General features: G+C 34.2%; 2 protein-coding genes and 1 long non-coding RNA gene across 3 annotated transcripts; 1 reads left to right on the forward strand and 2 right to left on the reverse strand.

Moving 5' to 3' along the window:
* Positions 1 to 573: 573 nt before the first annotated feature.
* LOC104905277 (hypothetical protein) lies at positions 574 to 1,638 on the reverse strand. The gene has a single exon (XM_010693757.4). The coding sequence runs from the start codon at positions 1,364 to 1,366 to the stop codon at positions 854 to 856; it is 513 nt and encodes a 170-aa protein (XP_010692059.1). The 5' UTR covers positions 1,367 to 1,638; the 3' UTR covers positions 574 to 853.
* Positions 1,639 to 8,297: 6,659 nt separating this feature from the next.
* LOC104905275 (uncharacterized) lies at positions 8,298 to 14,307 on the forward strand. The gene is made up of 3 exons (XR_007272196.2): positions 8,298 to 8,713; positions 9,112 to 9,153; positions 9,607 to 14,307. It is a non-coding gene; the product is annotated as an uncharacterized LOC104905275 (long non-coding RNA).
* Positions 13,428 to 18,628, reverse strand: LOC104905276 (thaumatin-like protein 1b). Its single transcript, XM_010693755.3, has 3 exons — positions 18,469 to 18,628; positions 15,840 to 16,047; positions 13,428 to 14,122 (listed from the first exon to the last, which is right to left on the reverse strand). Exons 1-3 carry the CDS (start codon positions 18,530 to 18,532, stop codon positions 13,657 to 13,659), a joined length of 738 nt encoding a protein of 245 aa, XP_010692057.2. The 5' UTR covers positions 18,533 to 18,628; the 3' UTR covers positions 13,428 to 13,656.
* Between the last annotated feature and the right edge of the window lie 1,681 nt (positions 18,629 to 20,309).

Raw genomic sequence — 20,309 nt, forward strand, 5'->3', positions numbered from 1 at the left:
TGATGTATCGCCAGATTCTTACTTTCTGTGAATAATAACCCATTTTGAATATAGCTTGCACATGAAAATGGGATTTGCATGAACTTTTGCTTTATTATCCTATTAATTTTATTCATTTGAAACAAATGGTAGAAATTCTAGGTTTTGCCTTTACTCTTTATTTCCATTTTTGGGTAATTCTCGTAAATTTAACTTTTTTTTAGATTCATAAATAACTTGGTGCAACCTTTTTTAGGGTATGGCTCGACCCACGATAAGCTCTACTCATACAGTCATACTAATATCTATTTTACCAAATTAGTTAATACAACTCTGTTGAAATTGATGATTAAACTTTCACATATAAGCTTTTTTCCCAACGCCCAAAACTCAAAATAGATGTTACATAATCATTTCCTCTAAATTCCCCTGTTGTTCATTCTTCTTTGATGTTATCCTTTGCTTTTTGTTTTCTCTCAAACTAGTGTTCATCTCTCTTTTCAAGTTACAACAATATTGTATTGCAAAGTTTAGCAAGAAAGTATGTTGTTCTTCCATGAAAATAAAGTTTGTCTCCCCAATAATTTCATATAATAAAAGAACCCTAGCAAATTCCATATCTTTTCACAACATATAATGATCATAATAACAATTACAATTATGGACAGTACAAATAATACTGATCTGATCAAAGCAACCAACCACTGCACTATGTAAGCCTAAAATTCTCACTCATCAGTCCACTCCCATAACAAAGTCAATATAACAATAAAACACTCAGATTTTTCCCTAGGGTGAAAAATACCTGAATTTTTTTCACTTCTCAGGGTAAAATCAGAGTTTTCTGTACTTTTTTTGATGAACTAAAGAAAACTTAATTTTCTTTACTAAAAGGTTGAATTCCAGTAAAAGATACCCTACCAAAACCCAAATGACCAACTTGATATAATTCCAATAAAACTTTATCAGCTTCAAATGCAGCACAAAAACTTGTCCTTTCTTCCAAGTCTTGATCACATTCACCAGCATCTTTTCCAAATTCAATGATAATATCTGATTTACTCTGACTTAATCTTCCTGAAATGAGATTAATATCCCTGTTATTGATTTCAATATTACCCACTTCACCAATTATCTTGCATTTCCTCTTTCTGTTGTTTCTTTTCCTTAGACACTTTTTTCCTACTAAGTATGGTACTTTCACAAAGGCAAGAGCTAACAGACTGACGACGGCGAGAGGGCAGCAGCACACAGCAACACAATCAGCAACTATGGCAGCTGCACATGATCTGCAGTGCTTACCAGAGCACTCAAACGACGAATCCCCGGTCTCTTCGGACGTGAACCGGGGCCTTCCACGGCTCTTAATACCCTTGTTTACTTCCATTTGTGTTGGATATGCACTGTAATAATAATAATAATAATCCTGCAGGGAATTATCAAAAAATTAAAACAAAACAAAATATGATTGTGTTATGTTATGTATGTGTTACATTTGATGTTTTTCCTAGGGACTAAGGAAAAGGAAGTGTTTGTTTTTGGAACTTGGAAGTATATATGTATCATAGGTACAGCAGGAAGGAAGAAAGGAATGAAAGTTTCAACTCCTACAACTCTCTTTCCATCTCTAACAAAATTTTAACCTTGGTAATTCCAAAAGGGTAGGGCAGCAACATATTTAATATTGAGATGAGGACACAAGTACGAGTACATACCCACCTTAGAATGTGGTTAAATGATCTCTTCACAAATAAGGTTAAGAAACACAATGGCAAATTTGTTCCCAAGTCCCATTTTTTAAACCTTGCAGAAATAGGAAATGAAAGGAAAGCACATGAGTTGTGAAAATACAAGTAGCAAACAAGCTCCATTATTTGAGTAGACTATTTGTTATATGAATTATGCTTTTATCTAAGGTAGGATTAATTTGGCACAATGGAGGAGAGAAAGTATCACACTATAAGGTAGAGAAGTTACTCCTACTATCGCCAATTGGGCTTGTATGTGGCCGGACCGAACTCTCCTTCTCCGTATCGGTTGCCCAGACCCATTTTTAGTCATATCAAATTTATCATGGTATCAGAGCCCAAGGTTGTTGGGCCTTTCATATTAAGCATTTGTCATGCAACTGGATAAGTCCCTCTATTGGGGGGTCATTCCCGATGAGGATTGCCTTACCAGTATGCTATAATGTTAAGGATACTCACATGTGCGGGGGAGTATTGAACCCCATGTATGTTGTGCATATGCGAGTTTTGAGGAGGAAGAAAACAATGTATGGACGATCTAAATGCAATGCATTATATTGGGTTCGTGTCTTTTTCAGACATCGAGAAAATTTACATACTTCCTCCGTTTCAAAATAGATGCTACATTGTTGAGTTTTCCACTATTCATGAATGAGGTTTGACCATGCATTATTTACTATTAGGTAAAATCAAATGTTATAATGTAATATGTTGTTGGATTTGTCTTAATGTATATTTTCAGAAAATCAAAATTTTATACTTTACTCTAATACATAATTAAAGATATTAGTAGTCAAAGTAGTGCCTCGACAAGCGTTTTAGTCAACAATGTACCATCTATTTTGAAACGGAGGAAGTATATAAATTAGAGAAAACGAAAGTGCGGCTTTATGTTAATACAACCAAGCGTAAAACAAAGCAAACATAAATTACAGGAGCTTCATTGTGTTCTCTTTTAAGCACTCTCAAGTTCGTCCCTTTCGTTAGAAAAAAAATAGTTGAAGCTTTTTTTCGTAATAAATCATATGATGCTTAACATGTCCAAGTCTACTAAGGAATATGTTAGAGGTTGATGGTGTAATTACCTTACATTGGCGTACTATAAATTCATCTCCTTGTTATTATTGTCACGACTACAAAATTGAAATACAATTGATATTAAGATAGAGACTCTTTCACAATCTAGTACTTTACATTCTTTAGCAAGGTCCTTTATTATCATATGCTTGGAACTATCACATTTTGGCAATAATTTTTTTCATTTTTTTTCCTGGGGAAAAGTAGAATCAAATTCTTAAGATTATCTGTGAGGTGCAAAGTACAATTCCTCATGATGATACACCAAAAACAAGTAATCAATGCCCAGAAAAGAGAAAAATACATCTTTAAAAGATAAGTTCCTTCAAAGAAAAAATTCCTTTTTACTGCCAAGTTCTTATTCTGCCTGTAATATGTTGTGGAAATCTGATTCAATCTTTATTCACAAAGAAAAACTCATAGATAACTTTAGTACTATGCAAAGTTGAATGTGACTTCGATGTGAAAAAAAGATAAAAAAGAGGACTTTGAAAAAGAAAAGATGATGATGGAAATAAACTATAGTGTCCAGACGACCTCTACTATTCTCATATCAAATTTCAGATAAGTTCATTCTATTTTCATACTCAGTAAGATTTTGAAAAAAAAAAAAAAAGGTAGTTCTTGAAAGGGATCTAAAGTATATATTTTCTTCTATTAGGTTATTATAATCTCACTAAGAGAGAGTCGTGAAAACACAAAGTCTAGTATAAGACGATCTCATGTCATGAAATGAACATATTTTTCACCATATACTTCCGACAAATTTTTTAATTCACGGTATGCTCTCGATGTTTTCAAAATTCACCGTATATCCCTCAATTTCTTGATAATTCATCATGTACCCTTAATGATTAACGATTATCAATTTTTTTGATAATTAACTCCTAATTCAGTTACTAAATCACAGTTAATCCCTATTTGAGTCGTTATCCATAATTGAACACCATCAAAACAAAACAAATGGCTCCTTTTAGTTGTTTTCCACCATAACTCTCTTGCTTCTTATCTGTCCTTATGTGTTGTTTCAATGTTTATTTATTAGGGTAAATGAGTGAAATAGGAATTAAATAAGGTTTAGTAATGGAATTAAGGCTTAATGATTAAAAAAAATTGATAATCGTTAATTATTAAGGGCACATAGTGAATTATCAAGAAATTGAGGGGTATACGGTGAATTTTGAAAACATCAAGGGTATATGATGAATAAAAAAATTATCGGGTGGTATATAAAACGAAATATGTATGTTACCTAATATCAGGTTTAAGACATGTTAAATTATTATAATTTCATGTTAATCACAAAAATTACCTTCTATCCTTGATAAGTTATTATTACATTATCATATAATCACCTCGTACAAGAATTATTCAAGGAAAATTTTGCATGCGTGTCTAAGATGAGTGTTGTCACAAATTACATTTTTAAAGGAAATAAAAAGTATATGTAGATAATTAATTGGTTGGTTGGTTATTCACCTATTCCTCTTATTATTTCTTAAACGTGCGTGGTGTTGTGATTAGGTGTAATATGTATTTCTTCTATTATTAATTGATTGACTTTAGGATGGACCTAAATATATTACTTAAGATATCATCAAATTGCAAGGGAGGAAAAAAAAAACTTCAGTTCCCCATTTCATAAATAATTGACTTTTATTTATGATCTTTGTATTTTATGCATTGTTTTCCTAGCTAAAAAATAAATTGTACTATAACATATAGATGTTTCTTGTTCCATGCAAAAATTGCTAGAAATAACATTTTGAAATACAAAAAAGTCTCAAATATTGAAAAAAAAAGGGACAATACAAGTGGGCATGTATACATATGTCTGCAACCACAAACTTAAGTAACACACAAGTTGAAAACTCCCAAATTTATGAATAAATTACCTAGGAGAGTAATTTTTGTATAAATGTCATCCATCCCTTCATGTCCTTACCTAATTTAGCTTTCATACAATTCACTTCACCTTCTTCTTTGTACAATATCCCTTAACTCTTTATTTTCTGCATTTAATTGGTGATGAAGCAATTTAACCCAAACCCTCTATTTAGTATATACCAGTTTTTAAGTCTTGTCATTTTTTATTTCCTTTTCTTATCAGTTATCACCACTTTTTACTGTCTACCTTTTGGTTCAACATTTAGATTTTCGTTCCTTAATCACCATGGTGAATCTTAGTTTATTACTGTACTTTACTGTATATTATCAACATGATGACGGTTGATTTAGGATTATATTTTCCACGTTTGTAATCTTAGCTTGCAAGTACTATTAGCTTGGTTTCATCGATTAGATGTGGACGTCTGGTATTAACATGGTAGTCCAATGGTTAAAGGATATTTATGTAATACTGAATAATAAATGTAGGTCAAAATATAATTTTTTGAAAGAGATGGATATGGCTAAGATAACATATGGTTAAGTTTTAGCTTCGAACCATTTGGATTTTAGACCTACTAACAAGGTGACTTACTAATGTTTGACCTATCATTCAGGGGCGGATTTAGGGGGTCGCCTACCGGGGCCTCCCCCCATCCACAATAACTATAAGTAACCTACCTGAGATAGGTATGGTGGAGCAGGTGGTTTTCAAAGAAATTAATCAACAATTCGGCCCATCCTATATAGAAATCCTAGATCCGCAACTGCTACTATTAACCTGTCTTGATAGTATCTTTTCAATAAGCAGGTTTATTGATACTGAAAAGGCTAACAATAAGTAGAAGCTGTTGTCGCCCTTGACTTTAGAGGGTCGTTTTGAGGTCGTGAGATCTCTTATTTATACAGGTGTTCCGGACTTCTAGTGAGTGTCATGGGCTTCACTACTTGAACTAAATCCCATTTCCATGATCAGATTTGTTCATATTATTAGCCAAGTAATCACTATTCAGCCGATTTTTTATATTTATCCTTTATCAATGAGGGGGACTATCTACATGACCCATGATAATTTTTATATAACACCTAAGGGCTAAGAGTTTAGCTAGGTCATGGGAAGTTTAGCAATTTAAAGTTGGTAGTTTGGTTGGTTCAACTAGTTATATGTGTCGGTCATTATTTCTATTATTACCTTTTTATAAATGTATTAAGTGAATCAGACACTAGTTGTTATATGCAAAATGAAAGAAAATAGGATGAGCCAATATAGAAAGTCTAGTCTAATGTTGGATTGAAAGCTCACGTTCTAGTTTAATTTAGACCTGGGCATGGGCCGGGCTTGTTCACAGGCTTGGCCTGTGGGAATCGGGCAACAACGGGTCGAGCCAAGCCCGAGCCCATGAATGTCGAGCGAGGCCGTGCCAGGCCTAAAATTTTCATATTTTGTCCACGGCCGGGCTCGTGCCTCTCGCGGGCCTGACCCGTGTTTTATGTTGGTTTTTTGGTAATTTTAGACTAAAAAATAAAGAAAAGGGGAATTCGGCCCATGGGCCATATAGGCGAGCTCGTGCTGGGATGGCCGGAAATAAAATTTCTTGACCGTGGTAGGCCCACGACCCATGTAGTGGACAACGGGTCAGGCTGAGGCCTTGAGCGGGCTCATGTCGGGCCGAGCCCACACTATGTCGGGGCGGACCGGCCCGCGTGCTGGCCCGACCATGCCCACCTTTATTCTAGTTATTTAAAAGGTCATATATCGCACACTTGTTATTTTCGCTATTCAATCATGTGATAGAGCCAAAAAATCATTTACCAAACACCTTTCATATAAGAAAAAATGATCTTATTAAATCTGACTTCTGAGTATATATTTTCATGTGAAAATGGTTATCTTCCGCTTTACGTCTATTATTAAAATGTCTTTGTTCTCCCTGCTCTAATGCAACCAAAAATAAAAACGTTTGTTGTACCTTGATACTTGTTTGGAAAACATCTCTTTTCTTTTAAAACCATTATAACTATCTATACATGTTAATGCTTCCCAATTCTAGTACCTTTTCTTAGTTTGAAAATGATACGTTACATTAGTGATTAGTCACATTCATGTGAAGGAGACAACTTGTTTACTATCACCATACAAGTAGACAACCGTGTGCAATTTCAGTACTTCTGGAAGATTAACATGATAATTCAAACTATTGCCTCACTGAATTAGGACATACTAATTCTCATTCTTTAATTAGTAAGGTCTTCTGACTTAATAAACGCTTAATACAATCAAGCTAATCAATTAATTAAGCTAAAACTATAGCTCAATAAATTATTATCTATACTAATATATTAAAAGGCGTTCCTAAATAAGAAACGGTGCCACGTGGTTCTCTACCTAAGGGCATTATATAATTCATGTAATCCATATAAAATAAAAAAATAAAAAATTACATAGTATAAGCTTTGATCTCGTAACTTTAAGTTTATATACGTACTAAAGTATTAATCACTAGACCAAGTGATATTTAGTGCTATCATTTTAAAGTATAATAATTAATAAAGGAAAATGATATACATAGCCCTTAGGGCTACATATAAGAAACTTAAAATGGAAATAAAAACTTGAATCAAGCATTTATTACCTCAAATGATGTGTAATTTTGTCTTGAATTCTTAAACTGTTTCCATTTTAAAAAATGTATTTAATGTTTATCCTTAGCCCTAAGGGCTACATATAACATTACCCATTAATAAATTAAATTTTCGTCACCCGAGACATAGCTCGGGTCTAATAACTAATTATTTGATTAAGAATTGAATTCTTCACTGACCTCTTGATATCTAAGGAGTATCATTTACCTCCAAACTATTTTTTTTTTTGAGGGGATACTTCCAAACTATTAAATCATGCACAATATATGTAAAAGGCTAGCTTAAAATTGGTATGTTGTTAATAAAACTAATAACAACAACAATTAACTTAAGGGGCGAATGTGTTAAACAACTAATTTGATCGTTGAAATACTCCAGACTCCACAACATCAAAATCATTTAACAAATACTAACAATACATTTTTCATGTAATGTGCACAATTCAAAAGTTCAAAGGTGCATGGTGGGTAAAGTCAGATGTGATCATGTGAACCCCAAATGGAATCTTGTGAATTAGCAAAAGTCCATGAAAAATAATCTTTAAATATACTTCAATCATTTTAAATAAAATTTATTTATTATTTCACCTTTTCTCACATCTATTAGTGTTCATTAAAATAAACATATCTTTGAATTAATTTTGTCTATTTTGAACATTTTCATAACTACTTTATACATTTCAAATACAACCAGTCAACTTATCAGTTTCAACTTTTAAACATCAGCATCTAAACTTTTTCGAATATATTTTCAAAAAAAGAAAACACTTCACCTCCATTTCATTTCCTTCACAAACAAATCAACAATAATTAGAATATTCCATTAAAAAGAATAGCACTTAACCTCTATTTTTCATTTCTCCAATAAAATTCACATGCATTACTTTTAATTTTTTTAATTAAATGAAATGGACTAGATAATAACACAAGTGGACCCATTTAGTATTTTTCCCTACCCACATTGAGTTTGCCATAACTACAAACTTGAAAATTGGAAAATGCAAGAAAATCATGCTATAATGACACTCAAAAATCAAAATACTAGTATAATATTCATAGAATGAAAAAGAGGAAAACAAAATAAAACATACTATATAGATAAATACTTCAAATTAATACTTATTTTCACTATATTGTACTTACTTTTCACTTTCAAAATCTTTAGCTGCATCTAAATGACTGTCACTTTAGCTCCTCCTTCTGCTATCAAATTCATGATTGAATCATAGAATGTTTTTTCTTCTTCACTTCCACAGTCCCACTCATCAAAAGTGGCGTCGTTTTGCAATGCCAGAGTTTGATTAACATAAAAAAACAAACAAACTCGAGAAATTAAGTGAAAGAAGAAGAAGAGAAAAACAGAGGTTATGTATGTTATTAGTAAGTTTGCAAGTTTTGATCTGAGAAAAATTAGTAATTTTTTGGATCTGATTTAAAAGCATTCAACTTGGGTTTTCTCTCTCCTTGGAATGCAATGTGGGAAGATGCGTCAGATTCTGAGAAAGGGGACATTTTTTTAATGCTTGCATAGTAACTCTAACACTGACCCTTTTTCAAGAATCTGGTGTTTATTTTATTTAAGCTCATAAAATCTTCATTAACAACAAAGCATTTTTGGGGAATCTTCCAATTAAATTAAACAATTGGGTAAAAAGAGAGAGAGAAAACAAAAACTGCATGTTTTATGTTTCCCAATGACACCCAATTTTTCCTTTCTATTTTTTTCAACATACCCATCTTTCTGTTCTTATGTATTCAGTTTTCTTTTTCTTTTTCAGTGTTTTTTTGGCCACCCATTTTGGTGAATGAAGGAAACCCAGGTATGATTTATTCATCATGTTTGTTGTTTGTTGTTTATAGTTAGTTTGTGTTCTGGAAATTTGCAATTTTTATGTAGGTTTTAAGGAATTTGAGTGATTGAGGTTTTGTATGTCTTTACCATTCTATTGATTGTTGTAAATTGTAATCATGTAATTGGATTTAGTCTTTCTTTTGGTTTAGTTTCTGCAGATTGCTGTGCTGTTTTTCTTTTTACTGTATTGAATAGTTATCCATCTTTGCCTTTTATGCTGTTATGTTTAAGAACTTGTTTGTTGGTGTTGAATTGATCTGTTCTTGTCCTCTTTGACTATATTCCTCTTATGGGTCCCGTCGTTATGCAGTAATAGATGGTAATTGTAGTGTATTATGTAACCTTTTGTGAGGTAATTCACATATCAATGCCCATGGTAATGCCTATTCACCTCCAAACATCTCTTTTCTTCATGTATCAGGGGAGTTCATGGCTAGTGTGGACTCCGATTTCTTGTTGTAGATGTGTTGCTTTTCGTCGTCAACAATATGGGATGGGGAATATCCTTTTGACGTGACTTTGAAGTTATTGATTTGTAGCAACCTCCGTTGTGGTGAGAGGAACAAGTGTTGTTGTTGTTTCTTGTGAATTAGCTAGGATCGATCTGAAGTGTAGGATTTTGCTGGTGCTTGCACTTTCATATAGGTTGAGAGTTTTCATGCTTAAGAGTTGTCGATTTGAGCACAAGTTATGTAACTATTAGTAGAGAGTAAAAGTTTGTTTTTAATGGTCTTGTGAGTGTATTATATGATTTGGTGAATGTTGTAAAGGTATTGAAAAGCTATCTCGTTTCAAATAGCTATGGATTCTTGTTGTTCTTCATGATAATTGGATCAACTTCGTAGACAAGCAGAAATCTAAAAGTTCTAGAGATAGTGCTTCTATTCTTTTGGGATCATTTGAATGGAGTAAATAAAGGGAATGCCCCTATATTACTTTTGTAAAGGTCGCTTCGTTTATGTTTGTGATAGCTTAAAGTATGAATACCGTTTTTCCTTTTTAAGTTTCAACTTTTTTGAGGAGTAGAGTAATATCCCCTTATCACATACCGCTAGATATATATTAACATAGGAGAGGACTCTAAGCAACAATAAATTTTCTTTTCTTTGTCATAAGCTTAATGTGTCACATGATGATAGGGCACCAACTTATGTCATGTAATAGAGTAAGCCTGCAAGCTAGTGGCGAACTACCTAACATCCAAGAGTAAAACTAGATAGATGCTAGGATTTTTCGAGACATTGATGAATATTTGATGGCAAGAAGGATTCCTTTTACTCCAAAGGATAAACAATTGGATTTGTGGCAATGTATATAAAAATTGTGTGTGACGTGAGGTATGTCTAGGCGCCAAGCGGTGAAGCCCAAGCTAATAGGGGTAACACGCATTTATTGGGTTAGGCGAAGTGCTTTTTAGGCTGCTTTGGATGGGGAGGACTGAGGTGCACAAAGAAGTTCCCTAAGGCACACCACAACTTATTTTACACCAGCATTATTTATTGTGCCTCACTTCAATGAGGCACGAGCCTCATGCCTGCTCTTTAAGACTAGAGCATATGCTCCAGTTTGCCTTGAGCTATCTTTAGCTCTGGTTTGTGGTATGCAAAACTCATAAGACCATGTGAGGAGTTGCAACGATTTTCTTATGATCATGGTTCCTAGATGCTGTGTTCTACTTGGTTTATTAGTGCTTCAGGTCTATTGCTCTTTGAATGACTGATACAAAGCATGAATTTGAGGGGAAGTAACTTTCCTCGGATTGAGCTGGTGTTTGACGGGATAAGTTTGTGGTAGAGTGAAAACCTATGACTCTATGAGATAATAATATAGCGATAAGATTGTTTCTAGGAAAAGATATGAACAAAGTTCTTTACTGTGATGTTTGAATAGATCAGTATCTAAGGGCATGCTGGAGTCTGTCCTACAAAAGATCTCCAACCAATGTTAAGTTGTATACTGAAGCTGATTTTTGTCCTGGCATGTTGCATGTTTGTGGCATATTGTAAACTCAATAGCTCACAGTAGATTTTGTTTTGTGCTGTCCTGTTTGTTCAGATGTCTTTGGTGATCTAGGTGTAGTTTATTAGGTGGATGTATTTGCTGAGGTAGTGCTATTCCAGGGTGTTAGTGAAGAATATGATCTACAGCAGATATGAATTTAGGATAATCCACAAACTTGTGGTGTTTATTATCTTTACATGGACAAGTTAAATATGGAGAATGCTCTGGCTAGTATTCTTAACCTAACTTTCCTTCATAGCATTTGAGACAGATCATAACCTATCTTAACCTGGATTCGTCTGATATTAAACTGAGCTGGGTTCATATTAACTTTGGCTGGGAGTGCACCCCATAAAAGGACTAAATTATTAAGCTCAACACTATCAACCCCTCCAGCATGCCTCGAAAATAAAAGAGCATTGCTATCTAATCTTTCTTCCCTCAACCCGAGCTCCATACAACTACCCATGCATGATTGTAGATCCAAGTTCAATAACTGCCTTCCAATTGACTACCAAAATGATTGGGTTATCGACCTACCCCCTAAATCCAAACAAAAATGAAAGGTCCTCTGCCCTTGTTGTGAAAAGCAGGTTTCATTACATGACCAGTGGAAGGATCCTAGACCCAACTTTTAATATAATATTTAGATTTTCTCATACGAAATGTTGATTCTTGGTAGAATACTATAATATTGAAGGACACTACAATAGTAAGATATCATTAAAAAAAATTGGTCGGATGTAACGAAAATATGCAAAAATATTGCTGGAACAAATGGACTAGGAGAGGTACTCAAACATTGCTAGCATTCAGTCAAATACTATATGCTACCATTTCTCGAGTTTGATGGTGATTTTCAAGGGTCTAATTGTTCACTGTTTATGCTGTGGCTGTACACTAGTAATACCCACACAACAAGAGGATATGGAGAGGTGAGGTTAAGATGGTTGCAGTGAACTTTGCTGGATATATACTAGTAATAATGATTTTTGTCTAAACTCAACCACCTGGTGTGCTCATTACAAGGATTCATCATTCACCCACATATGTAGGATGGAAGTCTAGCTCTCCCAAACACTCTCTTTAGCACTGTCCTGCAATGCGCTACTTATGATAGCTTTTTTCAGCTTGATTATCTCATTTTCTTAGTTATGCTCTTTCTGTAATACAAAGCCTGAAGTGGATCAATACAATCTCCTCAAAAATAGCATATATGGGACCGTTGCGGCCTGCATATTAGAGGGGAAGACTCTGTTGTTGCATATGCTTTTGGAAGTAAGATATAAGCTCCTGGATGGAGTCCTGTGGCTGCTATTCCTACTTGGACTTTGAAAAAGGGCCTTCTATTAATAAAGGTTTTTGAGATTGAGATTGAGATTGTGATGAAGGAACCTTGTGTTATGAGAGGAGTTAATTTGCAGAGATAAAGAACTACTTCCCCGTTTCTTTTTATTGCAATGTATTCCCTCTAGGGATTTGTTACAATACTTGCAACCAAGCTCAAAATGGCAACTTTTTGTAGCCAAATTCCACAAGTACCCTTAACTAACTAATCTAAACAATTAACACTCATAACCCAACCTCCCCAACTTTTTCCCACTCTCTCCTCACCCCTTCAAACCTCTACCAACCCCCTTCAACCCACATGCCCCTTCAACCCCAACCCCAACACTGCACCAACACCAATCGCCACCGCCATTGCAGGCTCCTGATCCAAACTTTCATGGTTAAATTCTACCCTTTAAAGCCTGCTAAAGGGTGTGATAACAGCATCATAATCTCAGGCAAGGGTGTGCACAGTAGGTTGTTTACGATCCGTCCAGATATAAACCCGCAATTGCTTCAATGAAAACCACAAAAAGAGAGGTAATGAAGAGGAGAAGAGGTGGTCTGGTCGGGCTAGAGGATAAGCTTGGTGGCTGGTTTTGGAGGAGGGTGTCGCGATGTTTACTGGTGGAATAAGAGGTGGATGTGATGGTGGCCGGGGGTGTTGAATATGGTTGGTGGTGCTGTTGCATCTGTGCTGGCGGCGGTGGTGGGGGGACGTATCTCTGTTGGCGATGATGATAGTTACAGGGAGGGAGGAGGGAAGGTAGGTGGTAGGAGTAATTAGTTTATCTTTGATGGTGAATTAGTTTTGTTAATTAAAGGGGTTAGATGTCCTTTAGAACACTCTCTCTCCTCTTTCTTAAAAAGTGTGCAAACAGGTATGTTGCAAGTAAAAAGAAACAAAAGAAGTATAATATAAACGATTCTTTTTTTATTGGCTTTGCAGAATAGATTGTCCTCTAAGCAAATACAAGTTACTACAATACTATTTGAAGAACTAGTTTTTACCCATGTTGGCTCCTCCATGCTCCAGCAAAGGTATGGGCTCTTTGATACTAAACATACATTTTTTTTGTAAAATAGCCGAGTCAGACACTTGGAAACGTAAGTCCAAGTAACATAGGTTTAACCAAAAGCTTCAAGGGCAAAAAGTGATGAGGTAGTTCACACCCGTAGGGCATGTAAAAGTGCTTGTAGGATCATCATAGGCATAACTATAAGCTTGAGGGCACTGATTCTTAAAGTATTGTGACTGACTTGTTGGTGGGCATGTTTGAGGTGTGTTGTGTTCCCCAGTGCAACAATATTGTGGCTGGTTCAAAGCCACACATGCACTGTTACAACCTATGGTACTCCCCTGATCCTTAACGGCCAATGTTTCTGGGCATTGAGTGTTCAAATTGGCTGTGCAACTTGTAGACGGACACTCAGTTCCGCCTTGTGGGACCACTGATAAGGGTAAGTTGAAGCCATCAACAAGGCTGATATCGTAGAAGTCCTTGTTCATGTTTCCTGCTAGGGTAAATTCTGCTAGGGTTGCTGGTGGAGCTCCTCCTTTTCCGTTACATGATATCTCACCAGAACCACAATCCCCTGTCATACACCTGAACAACAATGATGGTGCTGTTAAGTGTAGCTTAAGCGATATTTGACTTTTATGGTCAAAGTATATCAACTTTGACAATTCATTTTTTTCATTATTGCCATAGTTGTAGAAGTTATGTATAATATCAGATGAAATTGTCTCAAGATGACTTATTTGTCGTATTATTTTTCACATTGTAATCAATATTATGGCTCTATTTGCAGTGGCGGAGCCACGTAGTAACAAGGGGTAGCACATGCTACCCCTGAATTTTTGAATAAAAAAATAAGGAAAGGGAGAAGCGCGTGCAACAAGCGAACAACCAAACCCTAACTGACCTTCTTTTCCTTTTCTCCTCCCTGCTTCCTCCGTCTCTCTGTTCATACTATCTATGTACCAGTGGCGGTGACTTTTCGTAAACCGTCGGCGTCGTCGCTGTTGGTAATCGGCTTGAGGAGTGACAATTTAAGTTTTTCAACTTCATTTTCATGTTCATCTTCTCCTTTTTCACCTTCACTCTTACAGGTTATTAGCTTTCTCTCTCCTCCCATAACTCTATTATAAATTTGGGTTTTTTAGAGCTTGAATTCTAATTTTTTATAATCTAATGAATTTTGGTTTTAAAGCTTGAAACTTAATGCTTTATTGTATATCAGGTTTGATTGAATATTATGACATTTCGTTTTACCCAATTTTTGAGTAATCAATAAATCATAGTCTCCATCAATTTTTATCTCTTTTTTGCAGTTGGTGAAAGATTTTTTTTTTTTCTAATTTTCAAAAGAAAAGATTAAATAAGTAGCAAGTATGATCAAGGTATATGATAAACAACTCAAATTAATGGTGGACCAAGAGAGAACAAGAACGCAAAAATGAACACTTGAGTGATATAGAATCACTATTACATTTCAACAATTTTTTCTCCATTCTTGTTGAACCAAGATCAACTCAATGTGATTCTCGCGATTTTTCAATGTGGAAGTATGTTTGGAGGATTTTTTTATAGCTTTTCAGTCACAAATCATTGAGAATTATATATATTTTTTTTTGGTATTTTATAGTATTGCAAAATTACGCTACCCCCGACTTGAATTCCTGGATCCGCCCCTGTCTATTTGGTTGGATGTAAAACTTTTTCAATGTAAAATGCTTTTGCATGTAGAATATTTTACAATTGAAAATTCAATCGTAAAGCTAATCTTCCTCTGTCTAGTTCAATGTAAAAAAAGTTCCGAAAAAAAGAAAAATGGAAGAGGAAGGGAGAAGATGTAGAAGAGGATAGTAAAAGGTTGCTAAGAAAGAGGGATGAAAATAATAAATGTGTTTTCCCTTCTTTTTGAAAGGAGAATACTTTTCATCTATATAAGAGCTCTTTCCCTTGATGGGAAACTTGTTGTACACCCATTATAAAACCAAACAACGGAAAATGAGAGAAAAAGGAAAACTCATTTTCATGGAAAACATTTTTACACCCTAGCAAATAGAGCCTATATAACAAATTTATCGTCAAAGTTGGTATGTTTTGATCATCAAAGTAAATGTGGCCTATTATTTCAAGACAGCGAGTAATCAACTCGAGTCAAGTCGAGTAATTTGAGTATATCATCAGTTGCCTCAACTTACCATTGATCATACAGACTACAGTTGGTAGCTAGAAGTTGAAGCATGATGACATGGTGTTTGAGACAAATAACAAACATCAGAATTCAGAGACAGTGATGGTCAGAATTACTAACCTGAAGTTGCCAGTGGGATCAGAGTGACAAAGTGTACGAGCCCAAAACCTGCCAGACCAATGAGTTGGCACATCAAGTGAAAGTGTGGCCCCATTACCCAACTCGAAACCTGTTGAAGATAACATTGGGCTGCTTGACCCAGATAGAGTCCCTGGCCATATGGTATATGGGCAGTTGTTTTTTAATGTAAAGGTTACGGACTCTACCCCTTAGATATACAGCCCAGTAAACAAAAGATGTTAATATAGTTGTAGGAAATGTATAAAGGGATCATCTAAGATGAAAATTGATAAACACAATTACTGAATTACATCACCTCAAAATTAGGGGGATTTTGGAATACATAAAAAAAAGCATGATGCATACTAATGTATTTATATGTCAATCAAATTGGCTAGACGTACACATCAAATAGGGAAATCAAGTCTCTTTGTGGTGATGTTTTTTAGTAGTAGATGGTATGGTTTAGTAATTACTAATTAGTAGGTATATTTAACCAAGTGTCAAAAGACCAACTCAACCAAAAGCTTAAGCTGATGGCTGGAGTCCCAGGAATAGTTTAATACTCTATCACTAAGTAGTACTTGGTGTAGTGGTTTGGTTTGTATCTCCACTAGAGGCAATTTGGAGGTGAGGATTTCCCCTTACCCTTCCCTCCTACTCCCAAGGGGCCTAGCCTACAAACCTGGGCTGGATGGACCTGTGCGAGGTTCCGGTTCGATTAGGACGTCTTCTCCTTACCTTAAAAAAAAATTAGTAGGTATATTTGTAATTTTGAATTAGATTTGGATAGATTTTTAGACAGTCAGTTGCTAACAATTGTGCTACTTGTAAAGGGGATTTTACGCTCATGTCAAGCCACGTGGCTACGTACTTATGACCACAAGCAAAGTATAGTTTTGTGGTACAAACTTGTATCATATATATCTCAAGGTTGTAAAATCAAGTCCCGCTAAAACACTTTGGGGATCGAGATGGGTTCTCGTTTTTTGTATTATTCTTTCTTAAAGGAAGTACTGAGGAACCATGGAGTTTTTGCAACCTGACACCATCCCTTATCTTCTCTCCTAAGACCCAATGGGCTTTAGGGATGAAGATGGCTCCCATATTTCGTATTTCTTTTTAATTTTATTTTGAGAGGGTTACTTTGGGTTTGTAATGCCCTTAGTTGTAAATCGTAAATGAGTAACTAAGTGGAGTAATGTAAACGGGATTCAATCCTCGATTTTTAGTACTACTTTACAAGACTTTACCAACTAAGTTAGATGACATTATGTCTGTAATTCGATTCGGAAATAGTTAAAAAGTGTCACTTGGAGAGTTGGAGTTGGATTTGGATATGAAAAATGGGAGTATTAAATAAAATTCATTGATTTTAGCTAACGATTAAAAACCTTTCTCGTGACAAGTTTATTTCACAACCTACAAGTTACAACCAATTGGATATGAAATAGGACCCTAAGTCGCTAACAATTATTATTATTGATTGCATGTGATTTGTGAACCAATCAAACATTATCTAAAGTTTATTCATGCAAAACTATAGAGGAAAAGAAAAGTCATACAGAAGCATTCATGTGAACTACCCACCTAGATTTCAAGGGAAAAAGTTCATCCTAGTGAAGAAAATGTAAGAAGATTAATTAGTACATTATTGTTCAGAATCTTTGTTTTAGAAAAAAACATTACAATTGTATTGAATTCAATATACAATGCCTTGTAATTAAATTTAGTGGGTTTTTTTTTTTTTAATTTGTTTAATGTAAGCTAGGATTCATTTTCTTAAATTGAAAAGGAGTTCAACTCATTATACCTACTGGGTTGAATCGGACACTGTTACACATACCCATTGGGTAGACAACCCACTACTAATAGAGGATTAAAAAAAAATTATTATGTTGAGTTGGATTCCCTTACCACAATATATATTCAACAAGTCTTTATTAATGGTGGATAGTCTACCTGGTGGGTAGACAAAGTTTTTTCCCCGTTGAATCTGGGTGCACTAGAGTACTTTATATCAAAACATTTAATTCATTTATTCGGAAAAAAAATTAATAGTAAACTATAAAGAATATTTATTACAGACCTATGCATTTATCAATGTTTATAGAGGTTATAGAGAATTGGTTTGATTAATGATTATGTTAGGTTAGTTTTTTTTTACCCTTATGAGCCACGAAGACAATACAAAGAAGGGGAGGGGGATTCAAACCTATGACATATCGTTCACAACAGTTCAATCTTAACCACTACGTCAAAACATCATTGATATTGTGTTAGGTTAGTTGATATAACAAGATAATATGAATTTTGCATAAGTATACATTATATTCCTGAACCCATGAAGATAATACTTCACATATATGCTCTATGTAATGAATGTTGCTCATTTCGTACCAAATTAGAGAAAAATTATGATGAACACAAAAAAGTTTAGATCATTATTTTTTCATGGATCAAAATATGAAGTAGATAAATTAGTGTATCTAATTAGTGAGACTATCGCCAACATCTAGATCTGAGTAAATTTAGTAGGGTTAAAATAAGAGCTAAAACTTGAGAACTTGAAAATAAGTGCATGTTTACTCATGCAAAACCAAGTGAAACGAATAAACTGTAATATTACCTGTGAGACCATAGACAATGATTTGGGCAAATATGATAAATAAAACTAGCATTGCTACTTCCATTGAATATGATTATATATGCACTCTCTCTCTCTCTCTTTAATAGTTTGTGTGCGTAAGAGGATAAGCTTAAGTTTTTAGCATACGCACATATATATATATCTATTGCAAAGAAGTTGAGGTAGATTAAGAATGCATCCAAACTAACAAGAATTACCTTTCCATTCACACCCACACTTCTTAGTAATGGTTATGTGAATGTGATGGTATCTGAGTCATGGGTGTACTAGTCATGGGTGTACTAGTCATGTGGTTAATATTTGACCCGAATCAAAAAACGCGAGATATTTTCATATAGTTTCCACCAATTTAAGATACAGTGATAATAAAAACAAAAGAAAAGAGAATAATATTATATCGTATTATATAAATTTGTAATTAAGTTTGGCTTGGCTCACTTGTCGTGGATTTAACTTTATTACTTCAAGGTCAAGGATTTGAACCCCACCAAGTGGAGTTGTGGGCACTTTGAGGAGGATTCTCCTTGTCACTCTCCCTCTTATTAAGTGCTTGAACTTCTGTGTCATGTTCTGTGAAAGGGCCGTCCTAGTATTTTTTCTTAGTAATTTTCTACTTCCTCTACTTTATTTCATGATCCTAGAAATGTAAAACGTCACTAAAAACTAATTATTTTAAAGACGACTTGATGTGGTTTGACTTTGACAATCTTTCACACTTAAAAGACAAACATGAACTTCATTTAGAAAACCCAATAAACAAGTTAGACTATATAGCTAGTTGGGTACTTGCCTAATATGTCACTTCCCTCCTTAATTGTTGCACGACTCGGTCTCCGATCAAACTAAGTTGGCCATCCCTTTAATACGGCATACACCATAACACCACTGACCAGTCCAAGCATGAAGCAATCACATTCTTTGGCTCTATAGTAAAGTTTGTTAGAGGAAGCTATAAACTTAAGGAACCCAGGCTAATTCTACTTTTCAAATTTCTGTATCTTCATTTTCTTTCATTACACCAAATTTGCAAAAATGTTAAAATAATGGAACAAGATAAAAAAGTTAGAAAACGGTTGAAGGAGAAGAAAAAGTGGACGAGTAGATGAAGATTTTGAACATATACTTTTTTAACAACCCCACCCAAGATATCCTTTAAATTTATTCCATCCATTTCAAATTATAAAACATGTAAATTGTTTTTACAAATATTAAGGATTAAGTTAGATTTACATAGGTAATAAGAATTGACATTAAATATTATATTGATAATATAAAGTAACGTACAATTTTATCTTGATAATATGATATGAAGTTACATTTAACTTTATATTGGTATTGTAGAATGACATATACTCCATTCGTTTTTTTTTAATTGCTACATTTTCCTAAAATGGTTGTTTCTTTTTATTTGCTACATTGTTTTATACTTTCCTTATTTGGGGTACTTGGTCCACCACAAAGTAATACTATTATTTTTTTTTTCTCTTTTTCCACCCAAAGTACTACTTTTTCACTTTTCTCAATATTTCACATTAAAAGGATCAAAAAGTATCCTCCGAAAAGTTTGAGAGTGACATTGCCTAAATTGTTGTGTATACAACAATATAGCAATTAAAATAAACGAAAGGATTATTTTGAAACACATTTTGTTAGCTAAAGTGCCTTATAATTTGAAACTGAAAAAGTAATTGACTATTGACTTTTCATATGGGTCAATGCCAAAGTCATATTACATTAACGTAATAAAAGTATAATTAAATTTAGCATAATAACGATTTAGAAAATTTGATTTGCATCGGAAAAAAGAAAAAAAAAACAAT

Source organism: Beta vulgaris, chromosome 1 (genome assembly GCF_026745355.1).
Source record: "Beta vulgaris subsp. vulgaris cultivar EL10 chromosome 1, EL10.2, whole genome shotgun sequence".
Classification (NCBI taxonomy): domain Eukaryota; kingdom Viridiplantae; phylum Streptophyta; class Magnoliopsida; order Caryophyllales; family Amaranthaceae; genus Beta; species Beta vulgaris.